This window comes from Nansenia antarctica, assembly GCF_963989245.1.
Source record: "Nansenia antarctica genome assembly, chromosome: 14".
NCBI classification, from domain to species: domain Eukaryota; kingdom Metazoa; phylum Chordata; class Actinopteri; order Argentiniformes; family Microstomatidae; genus Nansenia; species Nansenia antarctica.
The window spans coordinates 15,371,516-15,386,044 of record NC_137684.1 but is presented as its reverse complement, the minus strand read 5'-3'; the positions used below and the strand labels follow the sequence as shown (position 1 = coordinate 15,386,044).

Below are 14,529 nucleotides of genomic sequence, written 5' to 3'. Positions count from 1 at the left end.
CTGATCCTTAATTGTTTTTCACTGTTGTTGAGCGAGGAGCAAGATCCCAAAGCTTTTCACTACGTCAATTCCAGCTGTATGTGATGTATGTGACCAACAAAATGTGATTCGATTTGATTCTCTCTCTAAGCCTTTGTTGATGTTCTCTGACTGGCACATAAGACTGTGAGACTGCCCCTGGATGGGTTGGTAGTGGTACAAGCGCCCCCAGGGCTACCACACTGGAACCCATCCATCACATAATCTCCAGAATTACTCAAGAATCCTCAGTCTGCATACATCGCTAATCTCCCCCCATCAAAAGAAGAATGCTCTACTCTCTGACTAGCGGTGTGAGCAGTAAGAGATGAACCAAGGCAGATAATAAGTCAACACAGGAGAGAAAGAGAAGAGGGATAGGCGTGTGTTGGTTTTTACACTGTCTGGAAGTCTGGAATCTTTGGAAGGTTGGATCAGGGTTCTGTGTTCTTTCCTCTAATCTGTGTTCCTGCTCTAGAACACAGGAGGTGATCTCCTGGACATTCTGTCCCGTTTCATGGCTGTCTGACTTCATCCACTCTGGAAGGATTCCTCTCCACCCTCCACCCCCCTCCACCATGTCTCCATCCCTCCCTCCATCCATCCCTCCCTCCATCTCCTCCCTCCATCCCCTCCCTCCCTCCACCCATCCCCTCCCTCCATCCATCCCCTCCCTCCATCCATCCCTATCTCCAACCCCTTCCTCCCTCTAACCCCTTCCTCCCTCCATCCATCCCTCCTCCCTCCCTCCATCCATCCCTCCCTCCCTCCACCCCTCCCTACATCCATCCCTCCCTCCAACTCCTCCCTCCCTCCCTCCCTTACTCCCTCTGTCTTACCTTGAGCAGGATGCTGACAGCGGAGGCCATCCCCACCATGCCGACACCCACCACAGTCACCTTGTTCCTGGTGCCGATTGGCTCCTCCTTCATCACATGGGTGACAAGCTTATCCTTGGTAGACATCTGGGGGAGGGAGGGAGGGAGAGGGGGGAGAGGGGGAGAGGGATGGAGGGAGATGGAGGAGAGCGAAGGAGGGAGGGAGAAACAAAGAGGAAGGGGAAAGGTTGAGAAAGAGAGAGAGAGAGAGAGATGGGAAGAGAGACAGAGAGAATGAGAGATAAAGGGGGATGAGGAATGGAGAGAGGTATTGGGGTAAAGAGGTAGTGGGGTAGAGAGGAGGAGGGAGAGGAGGAGAAGGAGAGAGACATGTTACATAATGTGACAGCGAGTCATTATTTGATGCTGTTAGGTCCTGACATGACTATACACACACCTGCTGCCTTGTCTCTTCCTGTCTGGATCACACACACTCACACTCACACTAAGGCTACGTTCACACGGCAGGTCTTGATGCTCAATTCCGAATTTTGACACAGATCCGATTTTTTTGTTTGGCAGTTCACATGACTTTTAAAATGTGACCTATATTTGACCTACATTGACTAGTGTGAACATTCCACGGCCCTGAACAGACCGGCATGCGCAGAAGGACAATAACAATGACGTCAGGATGTCACTGTTTACAGAAGTAAATGTTTTTCCATGAGCGCTTGATTGATTGGTTGTGTAATCCTGATGACCCTGATGATCATCAACACCTGTGTAGGCCTGTGGCCCTATAATAATAGCATGTCTGTCTGTTGCCCGGTGACACTGATGATGGTCGTATGACCAAAACGTTTGTCCTGCACCTTGCACTTTTTGCATCAGAGCACTTAGCACTTTTTGTAAGAGCATGATAAAATAAAGAAAAAACATGTTTCTAATCCCTACATGCAGATCCAACAGGGCAGGGCACTCATTGGTTAAGATGCTAACAGGACTTTCACGAAGTGCAGCCACTGCCACTGCTGTCTCTGGTTGCCGTGACACTGCCCCACGCTGAGTATATCACAGGATGTTGTCGTCATGGCGTTATTTATATACTTCCTTGGTGGTGAGAACGTGGCTGAGTGCTCGTCGGCCTGTTTTACATCTTCACCGCCGCAACCTAGCTAGTAGCTAGGTCCTACCTCCTTCAGCACGTAGTGGAGAAGCTCGGTGGATTAGTACACAATGGGCCGGTTTCACAGACTTTGAAGGTTTAAGACTAGTCCAGGATTAGATCACACTTGCAATGGAAAATTACCATTGAGGATCCTTTTTAGCCTGGGATTAGTCTTAATCTGCGTCAATGAAACCGGTCCTGTAATCCCTCCAGGCAAGGGCTACTTAAGAGCTAGCGATTATGTAAGGAGATACGCTGACCAGCATCCCATTACCCCTAACCCACACCCTAACCTTACCCAAACACCTTAACCCTAAACCCACACTTAACCCCCCAACCGTAGCCGAATAGGAACCAATTCAGAAATGGTCCTCTGTGGCTCAGGTGGTAGAGCATGGCGCTAACAACGCTTAGATTGTGGGTTCGATTCCTGCTGGGACCATATATACTGAACAATGTCTGCACTGCAATGTACTTGGATAAAAGCTTTAGCTAAAATGGCATATATATATATATATTGAATGGGAAAGTGTGTCCAAACTTTTGACTGGTGCTGTATATAAATGGCATATATACAATATATAAAATGGCATATATATAAAATGACATATATAGAAATCCATTCATTCAATTCAACCATCGGTTTGAGTCTCTCATCAGTCTTTCCCTATTGAAGACCCCCTTCTATCCCCCTTCTATCCCCCTTCCCCAGAGAGGCCGTAGCACACAACATCGGGCCCCTGCATCATACCCCTGATCCTGTTATCACTCCCTCTGAGGAGGAAGGGGGATTCTCATGGCTTATTGCATGGTTAGGTTGTTTAGGTTGTTTAGGTTGTTTAGGTTGTTTAGGTTGTTTAGGCTGACCCAGAGAGTGTCTGGAGGCAGGCTGGGTTCACTGGGTTCAACGTCATAAAGGGACTAAGTAATTTGATTGGACAAGAGGCATTCCATGAGTGCTGATCAGATTTCCAATGAGAATTTACAAACGCAGCCTTTGTCAGCACCCAGCAAAAGAGAGTAATTCACATGTAAATAGAATATAGTGGTTACGATTTTAGCCAACGACTGTCATCGTATTTTCAGCCTGTCATCAAGAGACAGAGAGAGAGAGAGAGAGAGAGAGAGAGAGACAGAGAGAGAGAGAGAGAGAGAGAGAGAGAGAGAGAGAGAGAGAGAGAGAGAGAGAGAGAGAGAGAGAGAGAGAGAGAGAGAGAGAGAGAGAGAGAGAGAGAGAGAGAGGGGGGACGGGACGCTGTTGAATTAAAGTTGAATTCTATGCAGCCAAGACATGGTGTCCCAGGACACTCACACTCTGACATTTACTTCAGCTGAAAACCACCAGGCCAGGGAGCCTCGCTGGTAGCTGGGAAAGGGTGTCAAGTGTCCTGGGAGACCTTCACTATAGTTCACTATAGTTCACTATATAGGTCAACCAAGCCTGTCCTCTCCAGCTTTGGCTACAGTAGATCTGTCTGTTATACCCCTGGGTTAAATTTTAACCATTTAGCAGACACTTTTATCTAAAGCGATTTACAATTAAAGATTACAGGGACAGTCTCCCTGGAGTAACTTAGGGCTATGTGCATTACTCAAGGACACACTAGTGGTGGTGTTCCCAGGTGGGATTTGAACTCACTAGCCCTAGGGTGAACCCACTAGCCCTAGGGTTGAACCCACTAGCCCTAGGGTTGAACTTTAGACTGCATTTCTGACTCTGGTAGCCAAAGCATCACTCCCTTATCTGCCCCCTCTGACTTAGATTGAGCTGTAAAACCCACCCGCTGGAGTCCTGCTAAATGGCAAAAATGTAATGTCAATGTAAGAAAATACAGGCCAATATGTTTCCCAAGGCTGTACTTGGTGCAGACATATCCACAAGAAACAATTCATTAGCGCCAAGGGTACAGAATACAGAAGGTACAAGGGTACAAGGTACAGGGTACAAGGTACAAGGGTACAGGGTACAAGGGTACAGAATACAATTCTGTATTTGCCAGTGTTTTATTGTTTTATTGTTTTATTGTTTTATTGTTTTATTGTTCATTGTATTACTTAACCTTGTTTTATTTCTAGCTTCCCCCCCCCCCCCCAAGAGCCATTGCTTTTTGGTCAGGCTGCATTTGCAAATAATAATTTGTTCTTACATGTTTGCCTGGTTAAACAAAGGTTAAATAAAACAAATACAAAAATAAATGTCTGAGTTATCAATGTACTGTAGATACAGCTCAGTAGAATTAGGGTGTGGCTGCTGGAGTCATATAGGCCTGCATTATAATAATAGGCCTATATTATAATGCATGTAACGGTCAAAAGTTCTTAGTCATAGATTAGTTCACTTTCATTCAGGTCTGACCGTGACGTACGGTGGAATCCTAACAGTGCATGGACATGATGTGACTATATGCAACATCCTAGCATCATGACGCCATCGTGAGACTACAGGTACCAAGATGCATTGCAATTCCGACGGGCATAGTTTCCGATGTCATGAGACTCAGCACGTAGTCCAGTGGGTTTGAAACTGGTTTGATTAGTGAATCGGTCGTGATAAGAAACATCATGTTCTGTCGAACACATCTGGAAAATAAATGTGAAGATGTTGGAGAACACTCCAGGCAAGGACATTATTCGAAATCAGAATCATGTATAATCACCGAATTTAGAAACGTATTCAAGCTATGTAAGACCATTACTTAATGTTTGCATTGATATGTTATATTTTATTTATATATTGTAAAGATGTTTTTATTTGTTATATATATTTACTACAGCCTCAGCATCGCAGCAACAGGTTCCCGTTCATTTGGTATTCACAGCGAGTGTTCACATTTCCTGCAGCCGTTAGAGCTTGCTCTAGAGGTCCACAATTAGCCTACATAATATAGTACATGTCCAATACAGCTGTTTCATAAGCTGGTCCAAGATGGGTAAAAAAATAAAATAAAAAAAAACTAATATATCAGGGTACAGCATAGCCTATCAAGTTGCAGATGTCTTTTCCGCATTCAGAATTGCGCTGCGAACTACAAATAAAACATTGTGTACCTACAGCAATTTTCGGAGGAGTTAACTCCTAATATATCCACTAATATCACTACACAAGCCCGAAAACTGTTCGTTAATTAATAGCGTAGTGCATTAATTTGCCACACACCGCTCACAGCATCAGTCACTCACTTCTGTGCGGAGGGCGTCACCAGTACCAGTGGCTGTCCACTATAGACCCAGTCATATTGTAATACTATTCATATAATACAAATTATAGTAATATAAATAATATATATATAAACACACACCCCACCCCTCAAAAAAGAGATCATGTAACTAACTATATAACTATAACTAATGATCATATACCTAGCCTACACAACTTCTATTTCACTTTAAAAGCTACTATACTATTCCCAACTATCATGTTCAAATGGCACGCTCCTGTGACCATACAGACCCTTTTGATCACAAATATAAATCTCACCTTTCGTTTTTTTTTGTGTGAAAGTGATGTAGAGAAGGCGAGTTGGAATGTCTTCGACTGGGCTCTTGCTAGATGGCTGGATGCAGCTTTTCTGCAGCAGTGGCGCGCCGGGGGGGAGGGTCCCCGGTTTATAAGGAGCGGAACGGGCCCGGTAGACATGCGTGACGTCATGCCCGGTAGACATGCGTGATTACATAGTAGGCTATGATTATGAACCAGACGCGGGTCGTTGCGTGCTCCATGTCACGTCCATGCCGAGGGAACGTGACGGCCAAGGTTCGGATGCGCTAAAGTGCGCGCATCGATGTATCGTGACGTTAGAATGATAAGGTTCTATCTATATATATATATATATATATATATATATATTTTTTTTTTTTTTACATAATCTGATCCATTAGGTGTTTATTAATGCCTGTGTGGTGTTATTTTTAAAATGTTGAAATTTTTGAGTTAGTAATTCATAAAATAGGCCTACAAAGGTTCCATCTCACAAAACATAATGGAATGTAAAAACTTTGACGCTCAATATCTCTGAGTCTGAACTGCCCTGAACGGAGATAGAAGAACCTTATCATTCTAAGCTCACGATATACATCTATGTATACAGTGATTCAACCCATAGAGGCTGTATTCTACAAATTAAATATACACATTGAAACAGTGGCTAAGCACATTGTGTTGCAATGTTTCATCACCACTTGACTTCCTCATTGAACCCAGCCATGCAAGACGGGGAAATAGTCTCTCCACAGGACGTGACCGTGCCAGAGAACATCCCCTAATGTGAGTCAGAATGGTTCACACACCCTGATTTGTTCCCCCTGTATTGCACTATACACGTTTTATAAGACACTTTCCAGTGAACCACGGTCTAATTCAATTATCTAGCGAATTCAATGATCTAGCGACTACTAGTCAATAAGAAAAACAAGTGAGGAAGGAATTCTCCTGTTTATTTTCCTTCTATTTCCGTGTATGGTTTGAATTTGTGCTCCCAGGCCCACTAGATCCCACTGAGACACAGTAAACAGCGCAGCTACTGTACGTGTGGTAATAATAATAATAATAATAATAATAATAATAATAATAATAATAATAATAGTAATAATAATAATAATAATAATAATAGTAATAATAATAACCTTTATTTGTATAGCACTTTTCCTGCAAACGTTGCAGCTCATATTACCATATGTCATAATGAAGATAACATTCAAAGGGGCAGAGCAGGTAAGTAAGACATCAAAGGGGACAGGGCCAGTGGCGAAGCTACCAGGGTGGCAAGGGGTGGCAGCTGCCACCCTTGAAAAAAGTCCTGCCACCCCAGTTACACAGACCAACTGATATAATTTGTTGTATTATTATTATTTGATCTTTATCTTTATTTTTAATCAGAATTTAGTGTAAAATCCCCAAATTTCCAAGTTTGAAAAATAAACTCACTGTCTGTTCCACCCCTCCGTCTCGAAATGGTTGCACCCTTTTTCACGTGAGAGATTTGAGTTTGCCGGCTGAGCTGTCTCTCTGGTGCTGTGCCGTGTGGAGCCTGTTCAGGTAATGTTGGATCAAATGTAGATTACCTTAAACACGAACTGCAGCAGATTAGAAGATTGTTGGATCAACAAGCAACAAATGGAAGTCCCTCCAGTTTAATGGAATTAGTTAATTTCTTGGATCCATACAAGACGGTTTTCTTGGAGATGTTCAGATTATCTAAAATAACTGTATTATTGCCGGTCACCAGTGCAGCATGTGAGAGGAGTTTTTCAACTCTTAAAATAATAAAGAATCACCTGCGCTCTACCCTGGCAGAGAATAGATTAACAAGTATTGCAGTTCTCAGCATTGAGTCTAAACGTCCAAAAGCTCTGAATTTGGATGAGTTTGTGAAGCGATTTGCTGCACAGCATAGCAATCGTCGCATTCAGCTTTTGTAAATTAATTTATTTGTATTATTTTTTTTATTTTATTTTTTAATAGCATATTTTGTGGCAAGTTTATTTGTATAGCACTTATACAACAGGGGCAATTCAAAGTGCTTTACATTATTTAAAAATACAGCAAGAGGAGCATAGTAAGAAAATAAAAAGTACAATGAATAAAAGCAAATATAAGAAGTAAATAGATAAAACATTTAATAAGACAATAGTTAATGGAAAAAATACATTGATAGAAGTGTTTGTGTTTTTAGCTTAGATTTAAATATTTTAAGGTTTGGGCCTGTTTGATTTCTTCAGGGAGTTTGTTCCAGGAGCATGCAGCAGCGTGATTGAAAGCTGCTGAACTGTGTTTTGTTTTTACTCTTGGAATGATTAGCTGATTAGTCTTAGCTGACCTTAGGGACCTTGCGGGAATATAGGGTGGGAGGAGATCTGATATGTATTTTGGTCCAAGACCATTTTGTGATTTGTATGTAATTAGGAGGATTTTGAATTCAATTCTCTGAGAGACTGGTAGCCAGTGCAGGGATCTCAGGATTGGTGTAATGTGTTCAAAGTTCTTTGTTTTTGTTAGGACCCTAGCAGCGGTGTTTTGGATGAGCTGCAATTTACGAACAGCTCCTTTAGATAGGCCTGTTAGTAGACTACAATACTCAAGTCTATTCCAAACAAATGCATGGATGAGTTTTTCAAGGTCTTGCTTGGACATGAAACCTCTCATTCTTGTTTGTTCTGACGATCAAGTTCAGTGCGCATTGTTCATGTTCCTTGTTTATTGTCTCAGAATGAAAGAGATAATAAAATGTTTTTTTCTCCCACAAACCTATGTCTTTGTAATAATTTACTGGATGAGAGAGAAACCTGTACACATACACACTGGTGTGCACACACTAGTTCTATGTAGAACAGGCTGTAAGGGATGATACATATACATAAATGTAAGACATTAAGCTAGCCACTTATCAAAATGATGGCCACACTAAAATATCTGCTTGCCACCCCTTTGCCACCCCATGTATAAATCTCTAGAATCGCCACTGGACAGGGCAGGACAGGAAAGCATAACAGCATAGGGATAGAATAAACAGGATACACCACTCCTACATAAACGACTCCTACAAACTATGTTCCAGTTCTCTGCACGCTGTAACCATAGTAACTACACAAACATATTGTTTACTCTGGGATGAGGCTTTGTAGGTGCTGAGGTGGGGGTCTGGGGGATGTAGTTAAGCTGATGTAGTTGAACTAAACTGACTACAGGTGAGGAGGAAAGCCCCATCAACTGGTCCTCCGACACACACCTGGAGGTCGACCCGCCTCCCGCCTTCAGCAGGTCGAACACTGAAGCGACTCAAAGTCTCCCCCCCGTGGCTATTGTGTGTCACTGCGACAGAGAGATCTCATGGCTGTGCAGGTCGAGCTGAAGCTGCTCCATTCAGCATTGTGCAACAGGAAGTAAAAGAGAGTCAAACATTGTGTAAGTTTTGATTTACAGCCAATTCTGAGGATTTTGCTAATTTCCAGGGAACTGTGTTCGCCTTAGTTAATGCTCAGTTTAATACTCAGTGGCAGGCCTGACCCTTTGGCAGTCGTGATCCCAGACGACCTGTCCACGACCCAGCAATGGGTCAAGGGTCGGACCCACCATCACACCCTGAGCCCTCCCATCAGCAATGGCCATTCCGTCCCATGCGTTACAATGTGCCCGTCCTCTGATTTCTACCTCCACAAGCCTCCCTGGGCCCAGATCTAGATAATCGTATCCAACCTCGACCCACACCATAAACAACTGGAAGTCAAACACACAACCGATCTCAGATCATCACTCAAAGCGACACACTTGAGTGTTAATCTTCAACTTTTTGTCCTTATTGCGAAAAAGATGCTACAGGATTTTGTATAATTTCAGCAACGAGTTCTAAAAGTAGAGCTCACAAGCAAAGCACAGCGGGAAGCAGACAGAAATACATATACCGGGTATTTAAAAAATAACCTGATTGGACAAAGAGGGGCACACCTCCCCCCCCCACACACACACACCCATCAGCAATGTTTATTATGTTAGTTAAGTTTATTGTCCTTAAACTGAGAATGGGGTGGTCATAATAAGATAAGAGATTGATTAACATTATATGATGAACCTTACAATAACACACAATACGTCAATAACACTCTAGCCATAATTCGATGTAAATAATTAATGACAACAGTCCTGTAGCATCTCTGTAGCATCTCAGCTATCAGTGATTTTTACTTTACAAAAGTACTTTACTTTACAAAACTCCTATAATACCTTTACAAGATTGGAAGTGTTTTAGGCCTGTCTCCTTATAATCAAAGCTTTAAGGATGTATTGTTTATGCTTTTACTGACATAGGAGACTTTATAAACCAATGATGCATAGCTTCAAATCATGTCTGAAATCGTAACGATACCCTCAGGGAATGTAATACTCACACCATTTAGCTCACGCTTTTATCCAACGTGACTTACACTGCAGTGAGGACATACTGTACATTTATCAGTGTATAATATGGTCCTAGAAGGCATCAAATACGCAACCTAAGCATTGTTAGCGCCATGCTCTACCAAATGAGCCACAGAGGACCAATGAGAAGTCCTTGAGCATAACAAATAGCAGGGCTCTCAAGTCTCACGCATTGGGCGTGAGACACATGCATTTCAACCCGTTCACACGCTCACACGCCACACCTTGTCTCACGCCCAATGCGTGAGACTTGAGAGCCCTGCAATAGGTAATAGAAATCTAATGGTATTTGCGTGTTACATTAAGTTGCATGCATTCAGAAATCACTTCCAGTATAGCTAACTAGTATACACTAATGTGCTCTGACGATGGAGCCCAGCTGTGCGCATACTTACACTATTGCAGTCGTATGACATGAACTTCTGGGAGGCAGACACACGCAACTTCTGGTGAGCGCTGCGCAGGCAAGCTTGCTCAACTCTGAGAAAACGACTGCATGATTGTATCAGGAAGATACTCCGGCTACATCCCAGCATCTTTGGACCGTTATATTACGTTTTTCACCTCGTAATCGACTAAACGTGTCTAAAAACAGTAGCAATATGTCAACTGTCACTTTTTTGTTTAATATAATGTATTTTCTATAGAGGGAACTCTGATGCTCTGATGACACAATTGTGTGCTCTTGCAAAACCCAATAAACAAAGTTTAAAAAAACAAACAAAAAAGTATCAACATAGTTTAGATAGGTGAGTGTAAGTCCGCTGAACAATACTCTCGCTCGCTCTCTATATTGGAATCCTTTGAAGTCCAGCCAATAACTGGACCCCAAGTACTCAAGGAGCAAAGTGTACATTGAACTTTATACAACCCAGAAATCACCCTGTTGGATGCTGATTAGAAGGTAAGCAGCGTCAGCTATGGATGATTATCGTTTATGGTCTGTTGTCATTAGATGGAAATCGCCTGCTGTTGCAGATTGTTGGAGCCAGCTCAGAGGTGTGTGAATGAGTTCAGTCCACTAAGAGGGACACAGGGAATGTCTTTAACCTATAGAGTTCAAGGACATGAAGAAGAGATAACCTGTGCATTGATTGAGTGCTTCTGCGTTGAGTCCACTTCCTGAGTGTGGGTTAAGTGGGATGGTGGGGGGCAGTGGCGGACTCGGGCTGTTTGAAGGGCAGGGGCGAAAAGAAAAAAAGGGCATCTACTGCACAACATGGGACCCAATCAGTGCACATGGTCAAGTTTAGACCATTGGAAGGGCAGCCAATAGGGCACATCCTCTAATTTTGCAAGTTATCCTAATAAATCTTGTATTTCATTGCATATCATCTTGTGTTTCTTAGAGTAGTTAATCAATACTATGGTTATAGGTGTTGTGCTTATCATGACACATTCTGGCTGTAAGAACAATTAAAGGACTTTGAGTTGTCAAATACCCTTCAGATGGACAGGGGCACTTTGTGAGTGGCAGGTCAAAGGTCAAACCGGCAGGACAAGGACATGCTGCTTGGAAAGTTCCTTAGGTCAAAGACTTGTCTATACTCCTGTACAGCCTTTAAAAAAAAAGTGAAATCATGCAATATAATATATGAATGTGACATTTGAATTTTGTAGCAGAATTTCTGTCAATGTATGCCGGAGAAGAAAGTGCATAATATAACAGCAGTTTCTCCCCTCACAGTGCTCCTTCAACAGGTTAATAAATAAGACACTGTAGCTTTTAGCTGGCTTTAATTCAGTAAGCCTTTAACAGTCAATAGTCAATAAACCAGATTACTTGATATCCCTATCAAAGATATCCCCCCACTCTCTGCTCTCACCTCACCTCTCCTCTCTGCTCTCACCTCACCTCACCTCTCCTCTCTGCTCTCACCTCACCTCACCTCTCTGCTCTCACCTCACCTCACCTCTCCTCTCTGCTCTCACCTCACCTCTCCTCTCTGCTCTCACCTCACCTCACCTCTCCTCTCTGCTCTCACCTCACCTCTCCTCTCTGCTCTCACCTCACCTCTCCTCTCTGCTCTCACCTCACCTCTCCTCTCTGCTCTCACCTCACCTCTCCTCTCTGCTCTCACCTCACCTCTCCTCTCTGCTCTCACCTCACCTCTCCTCTCTGCTCTCACCTCACCTCTCCTCTCTGCTCTCACCTCACCTCACCTCTCTGCTCTCACCTCACCTCACCTCTCTGCTCTCACCTCACCTCTCCTCTCTGCTCTCACCTCACCTCACCTCTCTGCTCTCACCTCACCTCACCTCTCTGCTCTCACCTCACCTCTCTGCTCTCACCTCTCCTCTCTGCTCTCACCTCACCTCACCTCTCTGCTCTCACCTCACCTCTCTGCTCTCACCTCACCTCTCTGCTCTCACCTCACCTCTCTGCTCTCACCTCACCTCTCTGCTCTCACCTCACCTCTCTGCTCTCACCTCACCTCTCTGCTCTCACCTCACCTCCCTCTGATGACTAACTGATGATAACAAAGACAAAGAGAATGTAGCTCTAAAACTACCAGATTAGATCAAAGGCCGTGGGGTAAGGTTCATTTGTTATGTTGATCCCTGTTTGTCTCCAGGTGTCAGAGAAGAGATATGAGGGATTTACACGCTTATCAGTGTCTGCCTGACTAATGGAGGATCTACATTTTTGGGCATTTAGCAGACGCCTTTATCCAAACCGACTTACAACAACTACATTTGTCTAATCTGTGAATATTCATCAGTTAACCCTAACACCAACCCCAACCCCAACCCTAAGCTTAACCCTAACCCTGGCCCTGACCCTAACCTTAACCCTAACCTTAATCTTAGGCCTAACCCTAACCCTAGCCCCAACCCCAACCCCAACCCTAACCCTAACCCTAACCCCAACCCCAACCCTAACCCTAACCCCAACCCCAACCCCAACCCCAACCCTAACCCTAACCCTGACCCTGACCCTGGCCCCAGCCTTGGCCCTGGTTCTGGCCCTGACCCTGACCCTAGCTTTGACCCTGGCTCTGATCCTGACCTTAACCCTGACCTAGCCTGTGCACCAACTAGAGATACCTCCACCCTGGGGGAAGCCTGCTTACCTATGAAGGTAGTGGTGGATGTTATATTGGAGCCTATACCACATCCATGGAGTCACATCTCCTTCCATCTACAGGAGGACTCCCCACAGAAAGAAAGCCCACCGGTTAACATCTCCCAGTTAATACAAACCTCAGTTGAAGTTGAACCTGCACCACGACCTGACCAGCAGATGGCAGTATGGAGCTGCTGTACCACGACCTGACCAGCAGATGGCAGTATAGAGCTGCTGTACCACGACCTGACCAGCAGATGGCACTATGGAGCTGCTGTATCGACTGCATCGATAGATCGACACTTTTTCCGGCACAATCGTGCTGAATGTGTCAAAGCTCCGTTTCCCCGTCACGGAGTGGGAAGCGCAGGGGGTCCGGAGAGACGGACCAGGGTTCTCCTCCTCGCCACCATGGCTCTGGAGCAGTACTGCGGCTCCACATTCTGGGTGAGGAGAACTGTGTCGAAATTATTTTTTTACCTTTTTGGGGCAAGATACACGATATTGAAAGATTTTGGGCAAGAAGGAATCAATGATTTCTTATCCTAAATCCAGCTGCGGTGCGGCCATGTAGTCCTTTGAAAGGGAAAACGCTACTGAGTCGAATGAGACCAAGCATTGTATTGAACTACAACACCCAGCTGGGCTGCTCCGCAGTAGGAATGAGAGACAGAACTGTAGTAGTGCAACTTAGTATTGTTGAGTTTGCTTGAGTTGAGTTGAGCTATTGAGTTTTATTCTTTCTTTCCACCATGGCAAAGACAATGTATAATACCGAGAAGCATATGTTTTTTTTATAATACTGAGAAGCATTATTTTTTTTTTTTTACAAGCAGACGAGCTCATATAACTCTTATTTTAGAGACTCTACACTGGCTTGTGTGTGTGTGTGTGTGTGTGTGTGTGTGTGTGTGTGTGTGTGTGTGTCTGTGTCTGTGTCTGTGTCTCTGTGTGTCTGTCTGTGTGTGTGTGTGTCTGTGTCTCTGTGTGTCTGTGTCTGTCTGTGTGTGTGTGTCTCAGAACGTGTCGTTGCTGGAGCGAGAGGACCCGGCCTGCCTCTGTGTGTGCAGCAGACGGTGTTGGTCTGGGCGCCGCTGGGCTTCCTGTGGCTCTGCGCCCCCGCGCACCTGGTGCCCCTCTGCAGGAGGGGCGGGGCCTCCCCACACCTGTCCAGGCTGTACCTCTGCAAACAGGTGAGCAGGTCAGGGTGACACGTCCTCACCAGGCTGCACACAGACCGCTCTGACGGTTCCCATCAGCACACCTAACTCTGAGACTGTCTGTCTGCCTGTCTGTCTGTGTCTGTCTGTCTGACTGTCTGTCTGTCTGACTGTCTGTCTGTCTGTCTGTCTGTCTGCCTGTCTGTCTGTCTGTCTCTCTGTCTGTCTGCCTGTCTGTCTGTCTGACTGTCTGTCTGACTGTCTGACTGACTGTCTGTCTGTCTGCCTGTCTGTCTGTCTCTCTGTCTGGCTGCTTGTCTGCCTGTCTGACTGACTGTCTGTCTCTCTGTCTGTATGTCTGTCTGTATGTCTGTCTGTCTGTT

The 14,529-nt window shown here is 44.4% G+C and overlaps 1 protein-coding gene across 1 annotated transcript in view; it reads right to left on the bottom strand.

Moving 5' to 3' along the window:
• Positions 1 to 983, bottom strand: part of ldha (lactate dehydrogenase A4) — a gene marked incomplete at both ends in the record, with an annotated part of 7,333 nt that extends 6,350 nt beyond the window's left edge. The window contains one exon of the mRNA XM_080545279.1: positions 858 to 983. Coding sequence (XP_080401405.1) covers positions 858 to 983 — 126 coding nt within the window. The remainder of the gene's footprint in view (positions 1 to 857) is intronic.
• Positions 984 to 14,529: the final 13,546 nt, after the last annotated feature.